Raw genomic sequence first — 17,878 nt, 5'->3', positions numbered from 1 at the left:
GGGATCCACGTGGGCTTCCTGCCTAGTCTGTAGTGCCTGGGATGGACTCTGGGCCGAAGCTTCAGCTTGTAGATGGAGGGCACCCTCTCTGGTTTCTTCAAGGTCCTCTTCTGACTGAAATAGCCTGTTGAAACCAAAGAAAGGGTATCTGAGCCTGTTGTGATAGTGGCTCTGGAGTTCCTTGCATGTGAAGTGGCTTCTGTCACCCTGCGCCTGCGCCTGCTGCTAATGCTAACTCCATTCACAGAGTCAGGAGAGGTTGTAGAATCAGTGGACAGCTCTTTCGACTCTACACTGTAGTCCAGAGAGGACCAGGAGCTGGTCACACAAGCTTTTGCCACATTGAGGTTTAAGTTTGAGTCCACCACCTCTGAGCTGCTGCATGTCTCTCTACTGGCTCTAGGGCTGTGTGTTCACCCAGCTCTCCACACACACCTTCTCCAGCAGCCTCTTCCCTTTGGAGAGTTCAGCGATGACGACATCGAAGCTGGCCTCACCTGGATTGTGTGACATTAGAGGCTGAGGTATGTGGAGATGGTTTGGACCCAGCTGGAACAGTAGAGAATCTACCATGGACATTCTGAGTAGGTTCGTATTGACCGTTTTCCTCGCTGTCGTCTGGGAGGTTGTGGCTGTATTCTGAGTTGACGCTGAGCTGCTAGAGGTTGGACAGGATTTCGTGCTCCAGACTCGGGTACAGACTGACTTCCCGGGCTGATGGGGGAGGGGTGAAGAGGTAAACACTGTCTATCGCTCTGTCTCCTGCCCTAAAGATTTTGCCACATAGTTATGGATACTCAGGCTCTTCAAGGTTTGCCTCAGTGCTTTTGTGAGAAGCCTTGACAGGAAAGCCAAATGCATTTGGTCTCATCAGGTTCTGTATTCTCTTGTGGATGGAGTTGCTGTTTATAGAGCTGTGTGGAAGGGTTGGTTGTGATGTCATAAGGGGTGGGTTTCTTATTTTGATCCCTCCTCAAGTTTCCCCCAATGGGTGTGAAGGGCCTGACTCTGGGTTCCCCAGAAGATTGTTCACAGCATGTTTTGACTGGACAGAACGTGCAAATTATATCTGAGCTCTTTTGAGGAGTATCACTTTCTTCAGGCTACTGGATAGTGATGATGGGTTGTTTGGGGCCGACAGGGGTAAATCTGGCGGGCTGTAGTCTCTGACGGGTGTAGCGACCCTTGCCGTGTTGGGTTCTCCATGCATCTGGGGGGCCGAACTGCATTTTGCTACCTCTGCATTTTGCAGTATAACGCTTTTACTAATGGGTTTGACAATTGTCAGTAGCTAAATACAGTACATGGACTCTCTTAATTGCGATGGTTGCTTAATTTGGAGGATTTCTCACCAGGGACCTTTTGATTTAAATCATGGTTCATTTTTTCTAATATTGTAGATTCCCAAGAGGAACAAAAGGAAGAAGCTCACCCAGCAACCCAGCCAAGGCAATGCTGCCAATAGCTGTGAGTGGGCTCCCGAGTGGGCTCCCAAGTGAGTTCCTGAGTGGCGCAGCGGTCTAAGGCACTGCATCTCAGTGCTTGAGGCGTCACGACAGACACCTTGGTTTGATTCCAGGCTGTATCACAACTGGCCGTGATTGGGAGTCCCATAGGGCGGTGCACAATTGGCCCAGCGTTGTCCAGGTTTGGCTGGTGTAGGCCGTCATTGTAAATAAGAATTTGTTCTTAACTTACTTGCCTGGTTAAATAAAACATAAAAATGAAATCAGAATGAATTAATCTACATCTACTAACTTTATTATACTGTAGTGGTTATAGTTCATGTAGATAATATATATGGATAACATAATTTTTGGGAGGTATTTCAGATTTTTATGGCAATTCTCACATAGTAACTTCATTAACAGGAAAGATGTCTAACAAGCTTTTTAAATTTGTATTACTAAACATTTTTATGAAAATCATGATGAAAGTGGCCATTTTAGGCCCCTTTTATACCTATACCTTTTATACATGTAAGACCCTATGATCTGTTAACAGTACATAATACAGACAACATCTTGGTGTCATTATACTCATTATAGTGTTCTCTCAAATTTGGAGTATGTCTAGATTCTGAAATACACATTACTACATAAATGTACTCAACATTTTAAAAAATGACATGAATATCTCAAAACTACTCTTTTTGATTTAGCTTATTTTTTCAACATTTTGTTTGGAACAATATAGTCTTCAAACACGTCAAATTTCCAGAGTGGGCTTGAGGCGTCACTACAAAGCCGGGTAAAAATAGAAAAGAGTAGAGGGCCTAGAGAGCTGCCCTGCAGTACAGCACACCCTACATGTTGGACATTAGAGAAGCTTCTATTAAAGAAAACCCTCTCTTCCCTCTCTTCTCTTAGATCGATAGAGCGATATTCATTTAGTTCAGTTACCTTTGCTTCCTTTGATACAGGAACAATGGTGGACATCTTGAAGCATGTGGGGACAGCAGACTGGGAGATGGAGAGATTGAATATGTCCGTAAACACTCCAGCCAGCTGGTCTGCTCATGCTCTGAGGATGGAAGCAAGACATTGGTGTCTGCTACGTGGCTGGTTTTCCCTTTGTAATCCGTGATTGTCTGTATACCCTGCCACATACGTCTTGTGTCTGAGCCGTTAAATTGCGACTCCACTTTGTCTCTATTTTGATGTTTTGCATGTTTGATTACCTTACGGAGGGAATAACTACACTGTTTGTATTTGGCCATATTCTCAGTGACCTTGCCATGGTTAAATGCGGTGGTTCGTGCTTTCAGTTTTGCGCGAATGCTGCCATCTATTCACAGTTTCTGGTTAATGTAGGTATTAATAGTTACAATAAATGCGGCCTCAGGATATGTGGTTTCCAGTTTGCATAAAGTCCAGTGAAGTTCTTTGAAGGCCGTTGTGGTATTGGCTTAAGGGGGAATATACACAACTGTGACTGTAACCAAAGAAAATTATCTTGGGAGGTAATACAGTCGGCATTTGATTGTGAGGCGTTCTAGGTTGGGTGAACAAAAGGACTTGAGTTCCTGTATGTTATCACAATCACACCCTGAGTAGTTAATCATGAAACATACACCCCTGCCCTTCTTCTTCCCGGGGAGATATTTATTCCTGTCTGCACGATGACTATACGGCTATACGGACTTAGACAGTATATCCAGAGAGAGCCATGTTTCTGTGAAATAGAGTTTGTTACATTCCCTAATATCTCATTCCCTAATCAGTTCAATTGCCTTGGGGGGTACGAACTAACAAAGGATCCGATTCGGGAAAGTTGTATTCCTGGTCGTAATGCTGGTGAGTTACCGCCGCGCTGATATCCAAAAGTTCTTCCCGGGCACTATGTATTAACACAAAAAAACGTACTGGGCTAATAATGTAAAAAAATAGCACACAAAACAAATACTGCAAATTTTCCTAGGAGCTAGAAGCACGTCTGCCCTATCTTTTTTTCTGATAAAAAACAGTCCATTTTCAGGTCCCCAAGAAAGTAGACCTCGCTGTTTATATCACATACACTATCAAGCATTTCACACATATTATTTAGCACTTGTTGGCCTATAGCAACACACCAAAATAATAGGTTTTAGGTGAACATGCAACCACAACACTTCAATAACACTTGACATACAATATTCTTTAAGCATTACAGGGATATGGCTCTGAATATATACAGCAACACCTCCCCCATAAGCATTCCTGTACCTTTGATAGATGTAATATCCTTATATTGCTACTGCTGTATCATCAAATTAATTAGAAATGGCTAATATATGAATGTTACCTGATGTTAACAAGTTATTGATTTCATTAACCTTATTTCTAAGGCTACATATATTAATATGGGCTATTTTTTTTACCTTTCCTGGGTAGTTTATCAGAGATAGACACAATATGGAAAAGAGCAAACAAAGCAAGAAAAAAATATATACATTCAGCAGTCCATTATTCAGTTGGTTTGTGGAAGTGTGTGATGTGGGGTTGAAGCTACAAACCCATAGGCTTGACTCTCTCATCTCTCATCTTGACTCTCTCTGGGAGGGAGGGTGGACAAAGAGCCTGTCATAGCGGATGTCCCCACACGCTCTGGCAGCTTTCATGGCTGGGATAAGTTCTTTACTTTCTGGTGCACAGCTTCAGGATAGTCCTCGTTGAGGAAGATGTAAGTTCCTCTCAAGTTTTTGGCTCTTTCCATAACAGCTACCTTGTCCTTGAACCTCAGGAACTTGACTACTATCACCCTGGGCCTGTCACTTGGGCCAGTGGTGGATTTTCCAGTCCTGTGGGCCATTTTCAGTTTCTCCAAGATCATTTCCCTCACTTTGTCCTCAGACTCTGTCCGGGTCTCATGTGGAGATTCTACAATTCTGTCCACAACCATGTTGTTCCACGGACCTTGGACCTCCCGGTCACGGACTTCCCGGTCATGGCCGGCTGCGACAGAGCCTGGGCGCGAACCCAGAGTCTCTGGTGGCACAGCTAGTAGGTTCATCATCAATATTACTAAAATCTTCATCAATACCATCACCATCATTCTCTTACCTGTTGGGAGAAGGAGTCTGATACTGCGGTTGAGGGAGGATCTGATACTGCGTTTGGGGGAGAAAAAAGCTCAGAGTCCTTGGGTCTAGTGATAGGGAAACCCTGGTCCCGGCTGACTTTAGGCCCCTGGGGGAGGAAGTGGAGGTGGTTGCGGACAGGGTCCAGAGGACGGGCTGGAGGGTGGTCTGGGCGTGACGACTCAGGAGCAGCGTGGTGGTCATGGTTGTACCCTGGCCATCTGGGCGCCCCGGCAACCTGCCTTTGATCTCGTGGACTGGCGTGCCCTGTCACTGGGCCAGTTTATGGGCTGAGAATGGACGGATGGATGGGAGAGGGATTAAAAACGTGAGAAGAAAACAAGGTCATCATCTGTCACCAGTGCTACAGCAAAGCTGTTAATATCCCAGTATCTGACCGAGGTGAAAATAAAATGTAAGGTACAGTTGACAGGATTCAGCAGCACTCATTTAAATGTTAATCATTACATAAAGGACTTAATTCCATTATGGTGATCTTTTTAGGAATGAAGCACAATTTATATATACTGAAAAACATAAACGCAACATGTAAAGTTGTGTTTCATGAGCTGAAATAAAAGATCCCAGAAATGTTCCATATGCACAAAAAGCTAATTTCTCTCACATTTTGTGCACAAATTTGTTTACATCCGTTAGTGAGAATTTCTCCTTTGCCAAAATAATCCATCCCCCTGACAGGTGTGGCATATCAGGAAGCTGATTAAACAGCATGATCATTACACAGGTGCACCTTGTGCTGGGGACAATAATAGGTCACTCTAAAATGTGTAGCTCTTCACCTGCGTGATTGTCTGTGACAGCCACCCGGACAGCTGATGAAACTGTGGGTTTGCACAACCAAAGAATTTCTGCACAAACTGTCAGAAACCGTCTAATGGAAGCTCATCTGCATGCTCGTCGTCCTCACCAGGGTCTTGACCTTGCTGCAATTCAGCGTCGTAACCGACTTGTGGGAAAATGCTCACCTTCGATGGCCACTGGCATTCTGAGAAGTGGGCTGTTCATTGATGAATCATGGTTTCAACTGTATCGGGCAGATGGCAGACAGCGCATGTATGGTGTTGTATGGGCAAGCGGTTTGCTGATGTTAACGCGTGTCTCTATTCTATGACGAAACGACAACCACAGTCCACCGTTCTTCCTGTCCTTCCACTCTGTCCCTTTGGGACTTTATTGTATAAACCTGGTGATTCAGGAGAGTGAGATGTTACATGCCTTTGGTTAGAAGCCATCCTTGGAGAGGACAGGCCAGCAATGATTCAGTTACATAAGTAATTTATTACACCAGCATCTAGTGTGGAGCGGTGACGTAGGTGACAGAAGCTGTGTCACAGAGTGTGACTCAGCAGAGCAACGGGGACCAGCATGATCTATCCATGCTTCCTTTTCTTGACACCTTTAATGCATCTACTTTGTCAATGCACTGTAATACACAATGAGCAGCTCATTTGTCCAAACATAACAAGTGTACACTGCTGCCTAGTGTGCAGCATGCCCTATGCTGTATAGCAATATTGAGAATAGCTTTGAGTAATATTCCAGGTATTCCATTTCTTCTCCATCCTACTGAAATAAAATAACACATACATTAAATATGTATGTACTCTATTGGATTCCTTCTAATCTAAATAGCCTCTGTGGGGGGTGGAACTCAATATTTGGAAGGTGTTCCTAATGTTTGGTATACTCAGTGTTTATCTGCTTTCATCAACTGATTAAATTTGAGATGTCGTCCCGGCCAAGGAAAGTGGCAGGTTGGGCCAAATTTACAAACGTAACACCCATAGAGACACGAAAACCAGGTGGCACCAGTTGTTGGCAGCTGGACCCGTCACACCATCCCATAATTCTCTGAATTATCTCTCCCACCCCTCATTGTGAAATTATTGGCGTGGGAACAGAGAACTGTGCCAGTCTCGAGCGCATATTGTTCAGTCAATACCGTACAAGTCTCTCAACCATTCTGCTAAATCCTCCATCACACACAGGTAGAAACCAATGCTGTACATAAACCCTGGATTGCTGATGCTATGTATTGGCCATAGAAAGGCTTTGAAGCCGCAGGTCTTCATTATTGGCACTCCCCAGTAGAAGCAGTCCTCCATAGGAATGAATGGAATTCTACATTAAATGTTTCAAAATTACATAAAGTATTTTTTCATAGGAGTGGGGACAGTAACATTAGTGATCTAAACAATTATACTCTAAGGAAAATGTTTGTATATATGTTTTCTTTGTTTAGCTCACATTATAAAGTATGCATTAAGGTGTCTATAATAAATGTGGCAAAAACGAATGTAGACATTAATAAGTGCATTTCTGTAGCTTCCACTTTGTTCAGGCACACAGGGTTCCATTTCTGTTAGTCACATGTCTGTGGAACTTCAGTTTATGTCTCAGTTGTTGAATCTTATGTTCATACAAATATTTACTATTTGCTAAAAATAAACGCAGTTGACAGTACGAGGATGTTTCTTTTTTTGCTGAGTTTATAAATCATTGACAGGTACTGGTCTTCGATAGACTTGAAGGGCTTGATGCTTTGATTCTTGGCATGATGAATCCAGGTAGACATTATTTTGATCAATAACAATGGACACTTCAAGCAGAGAAGTCATGATGAGGTAAAAGATTCATTTGAAAGTATTACAGCAAATATCATATTTTGCCTCAGCCTGCACCTGGTTCCACTTATTTCATGTTGTTTAAGTAACATCATGACAATGAACACATACAGTTGAAGTAGGAAGTTTACATACACTTAGGTTGGAGTCATTAGAACTTGTTTTTCAACCACTCCACAAATTTCTTGTTAACAAACTATAGTTTTGGCAAGTCAGTTAGGACACCTACTTTGTGCATGACACAAGTAATTTTTCCAACAATTGTTCACAGACAGAATATTTCACTTATAAATCACTGTATCACAATTCCAGTGGGTCAGAAGTTTACATACACTAAGTTGACTGTGCCTTTAAACAGCTTGGAAAATTATGTCATGGCTTTAGAAACTTCTGATAGGCTAATTGACCACATTTGAGTCAATTGGAGGTGTAGCTGTGGATGTATTTCAAGGCCTACCTTGAACTCAGTGCCTCTTTGCCTGACATCATGGGAAAATCCTAAAGAAATCAGCCAAGACCTCATAAAAAAAGAATTGTAGACCTCCACAAGTCTGGTTCATCCTTGGGAGCAATTTCCAAACACCTGAAGGTACCACGTTCATCTGTACAAACAATAGTACGCAAGTATAAACACCATGGGATCACACAGCCGTCATACCGCTCAGGAAGGAGACGCGTGCTGTCAATTCTAAGGAGAATTTGTGGGCAGAACTGAAAAAGCATGTGCGAGCAAGGAGGCCTACAAACCTGACTCAGTTACACCAGCACTGTCAGTAGGAATGGGCCAAAATTCACCTAACTTATTGTGGGAAGCTACACGAAACGTTTGACCCATGTTAAACAATTTAAAAGGCAATGCTACCAAATACACTCAATTAGTATGTAAACTTCTGACCCACTGGGAATGTGAATAAAGGAATTAAATTAAAGAAATAGAAGCTGAAATAAATCGCTACTATTATTCTGACATTTCACATTCTTAAAATAAAGTGGTGATACTAACTGATCTAAGACAGGGAATTTTTACTAAGATTAAAATGTCAGGAATTGTAAAAAACAGTTTAAATGTATTTGGCTAAGGTGTATGTAAACTTCTGACTTCAACTGTAGTTAGCTAGTTTAATTTAGTGTAAAATACTTGAAAGGAAAAGGTATTGATCTCAGATGGTAATCAGCTACCGCCATCAACCATAGATATGCAAAGGTTAGTCAAAATATATATGTCTGCATATTTTATCTCTAGCTAGCAAGAGTCTGTTTTGTAGTGTGATTTAGCTGTGGTACTCCTTGGTTACAAGGTAATAATGAGCTCATTCCAAATATTCCATTTCACGACCACACTTTCCCCATAGCTCAACAGATCCAAATGAATTCTAAAACATGTTCAATGTCCTTCGGCGTTTGAAAAAAAAAAAATTTGCAGCTGGATGCCACTTGTTACACATTTTGATGTCCAAATTCAAATGTATAACTGAATATCATTGACAGACTCAAGGTAATACATTTGGAATACTGATTGACATTTCCATGGACCCCTTCCCCTAAAATATTAAAATACAAATCACAAAATGTAAATGGTGGTTGAGATTTCTTTATACATTTGAAAGAAGCCACAATAGTTGAGTTGATGGGCAAAGACAAAATACTACTCAAATAATTCCATGCATAGTTACGTGGAGCCTACTTTGACATTCCAAATTGCAAACATAAGTGCCATACAAAATATACTGTCGGTCATGATTCTCTCAGAGATACCTCTCAAACCTACATTGATCAAGCTCAAGATGGTGAGATCAACTGTTTGAGTAAATATTTCTGATCAGTAACAAACTATTGCTTTGTCAGGCATGATGAAACTTTGATTTTGGAGAGGCCTGGCACCATTTATGTGACTGGACAATATAAATAACCACAGGTTGAGAGTTTCAAATCCTGCTCACTTCATATTAGCAACAAAATCCTCGCCCTTCTTGATGGAGCCCTTCAGCTCACCAATGGCATCAGCCACCAGATTCTCCTCAAAGGCTGACAGCTTGCCCAGTCCAAGGTTCTTCTCAATTCCGTGTTTCTAAAAGAACAAAAATATTCCTACTGGTTACAACTTCAGATTATGAACTGTATTCAAGAAAAAAGTGTCCGTCATTCAGATAGGAACTTGAAAGGGGCAGTGCAGTTACAAATGTGATTTTCCACTAACAAATATATTTATTTCCACACTACGATGTCAAAATAACACAGAAATTGTGAAAATGCCAGGAATTTCTGCTGGTTCAGGTAGGATGAAACATTTGACCCAAATCTAGACCATCTAACAGCCAATCAGGGCGGTGTATGTAAATATCTTCAAATTTGTTTCCTAACGCCCACACGATCAGACTGCGCATTAAGGGCCAAAAGAGGTTCAGGGATATAAACCATTCAAAATATATTTAAAAATTATTTTCACAAAATAAAAGTGATTAGGCATTGATTTAAGTACAACATTAATAAGCAAAAGGTGAAATTTCTGTCTCCAAGTTATAAATCTATTAATAAGGTGGTGCAGGACTTACCCCAAGGAGGAGAGGTGTGGAGAAGTATTTGCATTCGGTCTCTTCTGACCTTACATACGCGCACTCTACGACTCCCTCCTTTCCGTTCATGGCGTCCAGGACAGAGAAGGTAAACCTAGCCCCAGCGTAGGCCATGGACAGCGTAGCAGAGCCTGAACACAAATAGGTTAGCCAGTTAGAGCTCAATCAGTGGTTAAAACACAGGATCCACCCCATTATAGTGAATGAAAAAAATGAAGTGTGCTCAATCTTCGTGAAATGTAAAAAAATATTTTAAAAAATAATGGTACCAATAACTGCTTTTAATGTCCCTGAACTGATTTTTTTACATAAAAAAATAATAATCACACACACAAGTTAATTTAGATAATTTAGTTGCCAATGGCAGCCTGCAGTAGCCCGGTCAGCCTTCAACTTGAGTTAAAGGCTCTGCATGGTCAATCCATTATCTGCAGTGGCTGTACAGCATTTACTGTGATGCGGCCTCTGCAGAAGTCAGGGAATTCATACTTCCTGCACTTCGCAGAGCAGATCTGTTGTGAAGATAGTTGTCAAGGAAGTGAGTGTGTTTATACAGGACCTCCCGCCCCCACCTACCGCCAACCAATCATGTCAATGCGGAGCTATACTGAGCCCTCCGCATCGTTACAAAATTTGGGAGGCGCACGGCGCTGTGGTACATTGCTCATTTTGCCCTCCGGAGGCTCTGCAATGGTGTCAAACCCTCCGTACGGAGCCTCCGGATCACATTTCCGGAGCAAGAATAAATTGGCATTTAATCAATGAGGAGGCAGCACTGAGCTAGCCTGCAACGTCACTTCCTGGAGTAGCTCAAACTGCGCATGTTGTTTCCATGAGATGCCATCTTAACCGATTTCAATGCACTATCGTCTTCAAATAGGAATGAAAGGTGTCACATGATCGATGGCTTTGTTCATATATAGACAGTCATTGGTCAGTACTCAGGGTAACAAACAATGCCTACCTGCTCCAGCCTTGGCCTTCACAACCTCAGTGCCAGCATCCTGGATCCTAGCAGTCAGAGCAGACAACTGGTCGGCTGGGAACTCCACTTTGGGTGTTGCCTACAGAGAGACGTGTGGATGTTATAATAACTCTACCTACATGTACATATTACCTCAATTACCTTACCCAACCGGTGCCCCCATACACTGACTCTGTACTGGTAACCCCTGTATATAGCCTCGCTAGTTATTTTACCGCTGCTCTTTAATTGTTACTTATATTTCATATTTTTGGGGGTATTTTTCTTAACTGCATTGTTGGTTAAGGGCTTGTAAGTAAGCATTTCACTGTAAGATCTACACTTGTTGTATTCAGCACGTGACAAATCAAATCAATACAGAGTTCAGTGTGTCAAATCAGAGGGCCTGTTGTCCGGACCTCTGGCAGTCTCAATGGGGGTGTCACAGGGTTCAATCCTCGGGCCAACTCTTTTCTCTGTATACATCAATGATGTAGCTCTTGCTGCTGGTGATTCTCTGATCCACCTCTACGCAGACGACACCATTCTGTATACTTCTGGCCCCTCTTTGGACACTGTTAACTAACCTCCAGACGAGCTTCAATGTCATACTATTCTCCTTCCGTAGCCTCCAACTGCTCTTAAATGCAAGCAAAACTAAATGCATGCTCTTCAACCGATCGCTGCCCACACCTACCCACCCATCCAGCATCACTACTCTGGACGATTCTGACTTAGAATATGTGAACAACTACAAATGCCTAGGTGTCTGGTTAGACTCTCCTTCCAGACTCACATTAAGCATCTCCAATCCAAAATTAAATCTAGAATCTGCTCCCTATTTCGCAGCAAAGCATCCTTCACTCATGCTGCCAAACATACCCTAGTAAAACTGACCATCCTACCGATCCTTGACTTCGGCGATGTCATTTACAAAATAGCCTCCAACACTTTTATCACCAAAGCCCCATATACTGCCCACCACTGCGACCTGTATGCTCTCATTGGCTGGCCCTCGCTTCATATCCGTCGCCAAACCCACTGGCTCCAGGTCATCTATAAGTCGTTGCTAGGTAAAGCCATCGCCTTATCTCAGCTCACTGGTCACCATAGCAACACCCACCCGCAGCAAGCTCTCCAGCAGGTATATTTCACTGGTCACCCTCAAAGCCAATTCCTCCTTCGGCCGCCATTCCTTACAGTTCTCTGCTGCCAATGACTGGAACGAACTGCAAAAATCACTGAAGCTGGGAACTCATTTCTCCCTCACTAGCTTTAAGCACCAGCTGTCAGCGCAGCTCACAGATCACTGCACCTGTACATAGCCAATCTGTTAATAGCCCATCCAACTACCTTATCACCATATTATTTATTTTGCTCCTTTGCACCCAAGTATCGCTACTTGCACACTTGCACGCAATCTTCTGCACATCTATCACCCCAGTGTTTAATTTGCCATACTGTAATAATTTTGCCACTATGGCCTATTTATTGCCTCACCCCCCTTTATCCTACCTCATTTGCACACACTGTATATAGAGCTTCTCTATTGTATCATTGACTGTATGTTTGTTTATTCCATGTGTAACTCTGTTGTTGTTTGTGTCACACTGCTTTGCTTTATCTTGGCCAGGTCGCAGTTGTAAATGAGAACTTGTTTTCAACTGGCCTACCTGGTTAAATAAAGGTGAAAAAAAAAATGTGATGTGTATAGTTATTCACAGGGAAAGCATTGTTTAGTGAGAACCTTACACTTTTTATTTTCCAACTTCATTTTTAAATGACCATGAATGAGGAATTTCTTAAAGACCCTGACTAATGAAAAATACCTAATCAAGGCCTCCTACTGTAGAACAACCCTCATTCGCTTTGATCCACACCATAAAATGTTACACACTAGAGGGAGCCATAAACACAGTTGTCTCCAATAGGGGGGTGGGATATCTAATAGCTCAAATACCAACAGAATGAAATTACATGAAACAGTAGAGAATTGCAAAAGTGTGTTATCTTTGTAATTAGATTAAGATGTAGGCCTACTGATGGCATTGCAAGACAATCATTCAGGTATTGGATTTTTTATTTCTGTGAAAAAGCCCTTAATTCTTACCTGTGAGATGAGAGGAATAATAGTCTTTCCTGCATGACCTCCAATCACTGGTACATTGACACGTGCTGGGTCAAGGCCCTGCAATACAAAACACCAAATAGTCAGCCATCTAGCATTGCCAATCATTATACAATGAGTGGATACTAGCTGACTAGCATTTGCTGCTGAACAAAAAAACATCTAAGATACAAGCAAAACAAGCGTTTTTTCCGTTCAGGGTGATATCCCTGTGAACTTTGAGATCACTCCTGATGTGCCAAAGGTATAGAGGGTGTGTATAGGGAACATGAGGAGTGAGGTCCTCAATCCTCTGCAGCTTGAAGATGGATTACTTTCAGCTCTGCAACGAAAGCGTTGGCTCTGACGATGTCCAATGTTGTGACTCCAAACACTCTATTGGGGTTGTAGACGCCATACTTCTTCATGACCTCTGATGTGATGGGAATAGTGGAGTTGACCTATGGATTGGAAACAAAACTGTTCCTATGTACACAACCAATTGTATATTTAAGAATTTACCATTTAACATGTATTCAAACAAGATATTGTATCATTAAAGGGCATATTGACTGAAGCATCGAAACACAGTCAGTGAACTAAACAGAGCTGGCATGGAAAATAAATTCCCTTCCAAATTAAAGCCTTGACCTCTATTCCTGAAAGCCAGTAGTACCTTCTCTTTGGCAACAACACAAAATGGCTTTTCTCCAACACTAAGGCCTCTAACTCTAGACATCTGAGCTGCTCTAGAGTAATGTGAGTCATCAGGAGGGTGAGTTAATCTGTGAGGTGTCTGGAGAGGAGGTAGTGGTGTATTTACAGGGTTGGCGATGATGCAGATCATGGCCTCGGGGCAGTTGCGGGCGACGGCGTCGGCCAGTGTGGCCACGATGGTGGCATTGGTGTTGAACAGATCATCACGGGTCATGCCTGCAAGAAGTTCACGTTAAAATGTAATGTGTGCACTTCTCAATTGAAAGAAAAGCATAACATGATGTTCTTCAGTATGAATCACATTGTCGACTTGGGTGAACTCACCAGGTTTTCTTGGGACACCAGCGGGGATGACAACGACATCACAGCCTTTCAGTGCAGCGTTCAACTGGTCTGGACCCATGTAACCTAGTGAAGGAATCATGATAGTTAAATGCCATCAACCAAGCAGACATTTTCACACTCATTTCACTATACAGCATCAAGACACTAGTAGCTTAGCTGATGTCCAGCAGGAAGGTGTCTTACCTGTGACGTGGGCCCTGGTCTCGATGTGGCTGAGGTCAGCTGCCACTCCAGGTGTGTGGGCAATGTCAAAGAGAGACAGTTCGCCCACCAGAGGACTGTTCTTTAGGAGCAGTGAGAGAGGCTGGCCAATACCGCCGGACGCACCCAGCACTGCCACCTTCGCATTGTTCTGAGGGGAGAGGAGACAATTTCACTGACTGTCTATCTATGTTAATGATACTGTTCTGCACATTTTAGAAATCCTGGCTACTAACCGTATTTCCGACATAAAATCACACAGAACCAACATATCTTCTGTGTTTTTGAAGATTTCCATCACAAACTGTATTTTAGAATACAGATGTGCATCTATTACCAGCAATAAGATTAAATGAGCGACAGACTCATTGTTGGTTTTGAAGGATGGGTTCCATTAGATCAAGGGTTATAGTCCAAATTCAATGTAGAACTTTGCAATGTATCTTTGCACAATAACTCCTTGTCATTTGCTGATATCAAAGACGTTATTTTGTAGGCCATAAACCACTTAGACCCACTTCCTGAGAAGCCAGTATTTCAGAGTGGGCGATTCAAGGCTCATTAAACTGTAGAAAGAATGTAAGCCACCCTTACATTAAGCTCACAGATAATGGTAACAGATTATATTCAAGAGGTTACTTCTTGATCAATGTAAAAGGCTCTGGAATTATTACATTGTGTCATTTTCAATGCCAACCTAAAGTAACATATTTAACACTGAGATTGTGTCAAGGATAAAATAAACACAGGATTGATGAAACACCTTGCAGTTTTGCTCAAACGGGTGTAGAAAGGAAACATGGCAAAAAAATGTATGCTATTGTATTGCATATTATCAGTAGTTTTAGTTTATAATCACCTGGGCTAACCATGACTTAAATACAAGGCTACTGTTGTGCCTCATGTGTGTTACATATGGATACATTAGCTGAAACCTTAATTTGAACATAAAAAAAAGGCCCAACAAACTAATCCTAATATCATTCATAAAAACTTGAAATGGGCCATCAGAGGTGGTTCACTACCATCATGTCATGGAGGACAAACTAGAGATGACAACTGACAAAACACATGCCTTGCGGACCTTAAAAGTGAAGGAAACGTTTGTTGACCTTATACAGTGCACACAGCTTTCAATCGTGTACACATCCTTGCCAGCAAGCTATAGCTAACTTATACGATATGGTCGGCAACTATCACTCGTTTGAAACAATCTAGACCATTCTGCGGTGGCTCAACGCGTACGAAGTGTATCTATTACATTGCAAGTTATAGCTAGTTAACTGGCTGTCTAACTATTCTGACACGCTAGATGGCAACCATGCTAGCTAACTAATGATAACGTTAGTCACGTTAAGCTAACTATCTCTTTGGCTGACAAAATTATGTATTTTTAAAATATATATTAATCTTATTATTTACCTGTGAGGAGGTGGTTAAGCTTCTGTTAGCAATACAAAGTGTGGGTCTTGCAATGCGGGAAAACATGTTGTCTGATTTTATACCAAAAATACAATTTGCTGATCCTCTCAGTGACTCAAACGTCCTCTACCTCGGTGCCCGGTCGAGACAGAAAGCGTTCAAAAGCGAGCTACCTACCGTAACTATCGGGGACAGCCTACTTCCTGCTCCATATGCAGTTTGATTGGTTAACATATGTAAATATCAATTTGTGATTGGGCGAAAATAATATCAATCATGTATCAGAACGTGAAGGTCAAAAGTGGTCCTTTCACTTTAGTGCTGTATTTCTTGGAGTGTATATTCAACCCTTTGCAAACATACTTTAGAGTATGTTGCCTGTAAAAAAAAAATCTGCCAATGTTTTTTAGAACCCAATTCATACGGTCCCATCTTTACCACATTCTTTACCACATTCTTGTCGAGATAAGTATTTTATATATCCCATGCCAGAAAGGTTAGGAGTGGTAGATGTGAACCGTTGTCTATTTTTTTTTTTTAAATCACAAATAAATCCATCATTCATTTGTTTTAGGCATGTCATAAACACAAGACTAATAAAATGTATTTTCAAAATAATATAATGGTATACTTTGAGTTTAATTATGTTACTGGTCTGTGCTGGCTATAGGCTGGATGGCTGCCATGCACATGAAATCAACAGTTAGTTTGTTCATTAAAACAGAAAAAACACTTAGGCTACCCTGATCACAGTCAAAACACATATTTTATAGTAGGCTGTGAATATAATGAAATATAACCCACACAACTTGCGTCACGGCAACTTGTGGATCTGCAGTCATAAAAAAGTTACATTTTGAAACAGAGCCCATGCTTTTTTGAGCAACGTTTCACCTCTTTCCTACCCTTACTCCGCATTGTTAGGGAGCAGGCGTAGAGTCTCAGATATTCATCATGATACAGATATAAAATAAAATAAATCTGTATTTTATATTTTCAAAAGCATGTAAGTCTCATGTTCATTTTTCACAACTTCCGCAGGCTTTTGGAGTTGCCTTTACGCGATCGAGCAAAATAATAGGTCTACACTTGATTTAGGCTACATTATTGTATGCTACATTTTCTGATCAGTTATAGATGATTGCAAATGAATATATAAGCTATACCACCTCCACTTATTTGCCCAGCCAGAGAATTAACCAAATATACAGATGGAGATTCAGTGAAACAAAATCACATTGATTGATTAAGACAAGTCACAGGCTTTTTGTCAGGAGTAGGCCTAGGCTACTAATCAACTGCAAGTGATGAGCAAAATAAACCACATGTTAAGCTACATAACATGCTGTCAAATGTTCTGATCAGTGCTAATAAATGAGCCAACTAGACAAGATGATAATTAGCAGCCCTCACCTGAGCTTAGCTAACATTTCCACACCCTAATTGTAGCCTAACCAATATCCAAATGGAGATTCAGTGACAAATCTGAAATTGATTGATTTATCAAGACAAGTCCCCACACTTGTCTCAAAGCAGCACGAAATGGCGCTGAAATGGTTGACAGTGTAGCTATTCCTTCCGCAAGGCAATCAAACAAGTGTGGTGAAGAAGGCGGAACAGCACCTCAGGAAACTGAAGAAATGTGGCTTGCCACCCAAAACCCTGACAAACTTTTACAGATGCACAATCGATAGCATCCTGTCGGGCTGTATCACCGTCTGGTACGGCAACTGCTCCTCCCACAACCGCAAGACTTTTCAGAGGGTAGTGAGGTCTGCACAACGCATCACCGGGGGCAAACTACCTGCCCTCCAGGACACCTACAGCACCCGATGTCACAGGAAGGGCAAAAAGATCATCAAGGACATCAACCACTCAAGACTCTGACTGTTCACACCAGTACCATCTAGAAGGTGAGGTCTGTACAGGTGCATCAGAGCTGGGTCAGAGAGACAGAAAAACAGCTTCTATCTCAAGGCCATCAGACTGCTAAACAGCCATCACTAACTCAGAGAGGCTGCTGCCTACATTGAGACCCAATCACTGGCCACTTTAAAAAATGGATCACTAGTCACTTTATACAATGCACTCTAAATAATGCCACTTTAATCATGTTTACATATCTTACATTACTCATATCGCATGTATATTCTGTATTTTATACCATCTATTGCACCTTGCCTATGCCGCTTGGCCATCGCTCATCCATATACTTACATGTATATATTCTCATTCACCCCTTTAGATGTGTGTGTATTATGTAGTTGTTGGGGAATTGTTAGATATTACTGCACTGTCGGAACTAGAAGCACAAGCATTTTGCTACACTCGCATTAACATCTGCTA

General features: G+C 41.8%; 1 protein-coding gene across 1 annotated transcript; it reads right to left on the bottom strand.

The window, feature by feature from the left end:
* Nucleotides 1–8,776: 8,776 nt before the first annotated feature.
* On the bottom strand, nucleotides 8,777–15,721 carry LOC110537548 (malate dehydrogenase, mitochondrial). Its single transcript, XM_021623671.2, has 9 exons — nucleotides 15,533–15,721; nucleotides 14,093–14,261; nucleotides 13,889–13,972; nucleotides 13,671–13,780; nucleotides 13,183–13,308; nucleotides 12,851–12,928; nucleotides 10,741–10,840; nucleotides 9,756–9,907; nucleotides 8,777–9,271 (listed from the first exon to the last, which is right to left on the bottom strand). Exons 1-9 carry the CDS (start codon nucleotides 15,596–15,598, stop codon nucleotides 9,140–9,142), a joined length of 1,017 nt encoding a protein of 338 aa, XP_021479346.1. The 5' UTR covers nucleotides 15,599–15,721; the 3' UTR covers nucleotides 8,777–9,139.
* Between the last annotated feature and the right edge of the window lie 2,157 nt (nucleotides 15,722–17,878).

The sequence above is a fragment of the Oncorhynchus mykiss genome, chromosome 12 (assembly GCF_013265735.2).
Source record: "Oncorhynchus mykiss isolate Arlee chromosome 12, USDA_OmykA_1.1, whole genome shotgun sequence".
Taxonomy (NCBI): Eukaryota; Metazoa; Chordata; class Actinopteri; order Salmoniformes; family Salmonidae; genus Oncorhynchus; species Oncorhynchus mykiss.
Note: the sequence above shows the minus strand (reverse complement) of the source record. Positions and strands in the feature narration are given on the sequence as shown.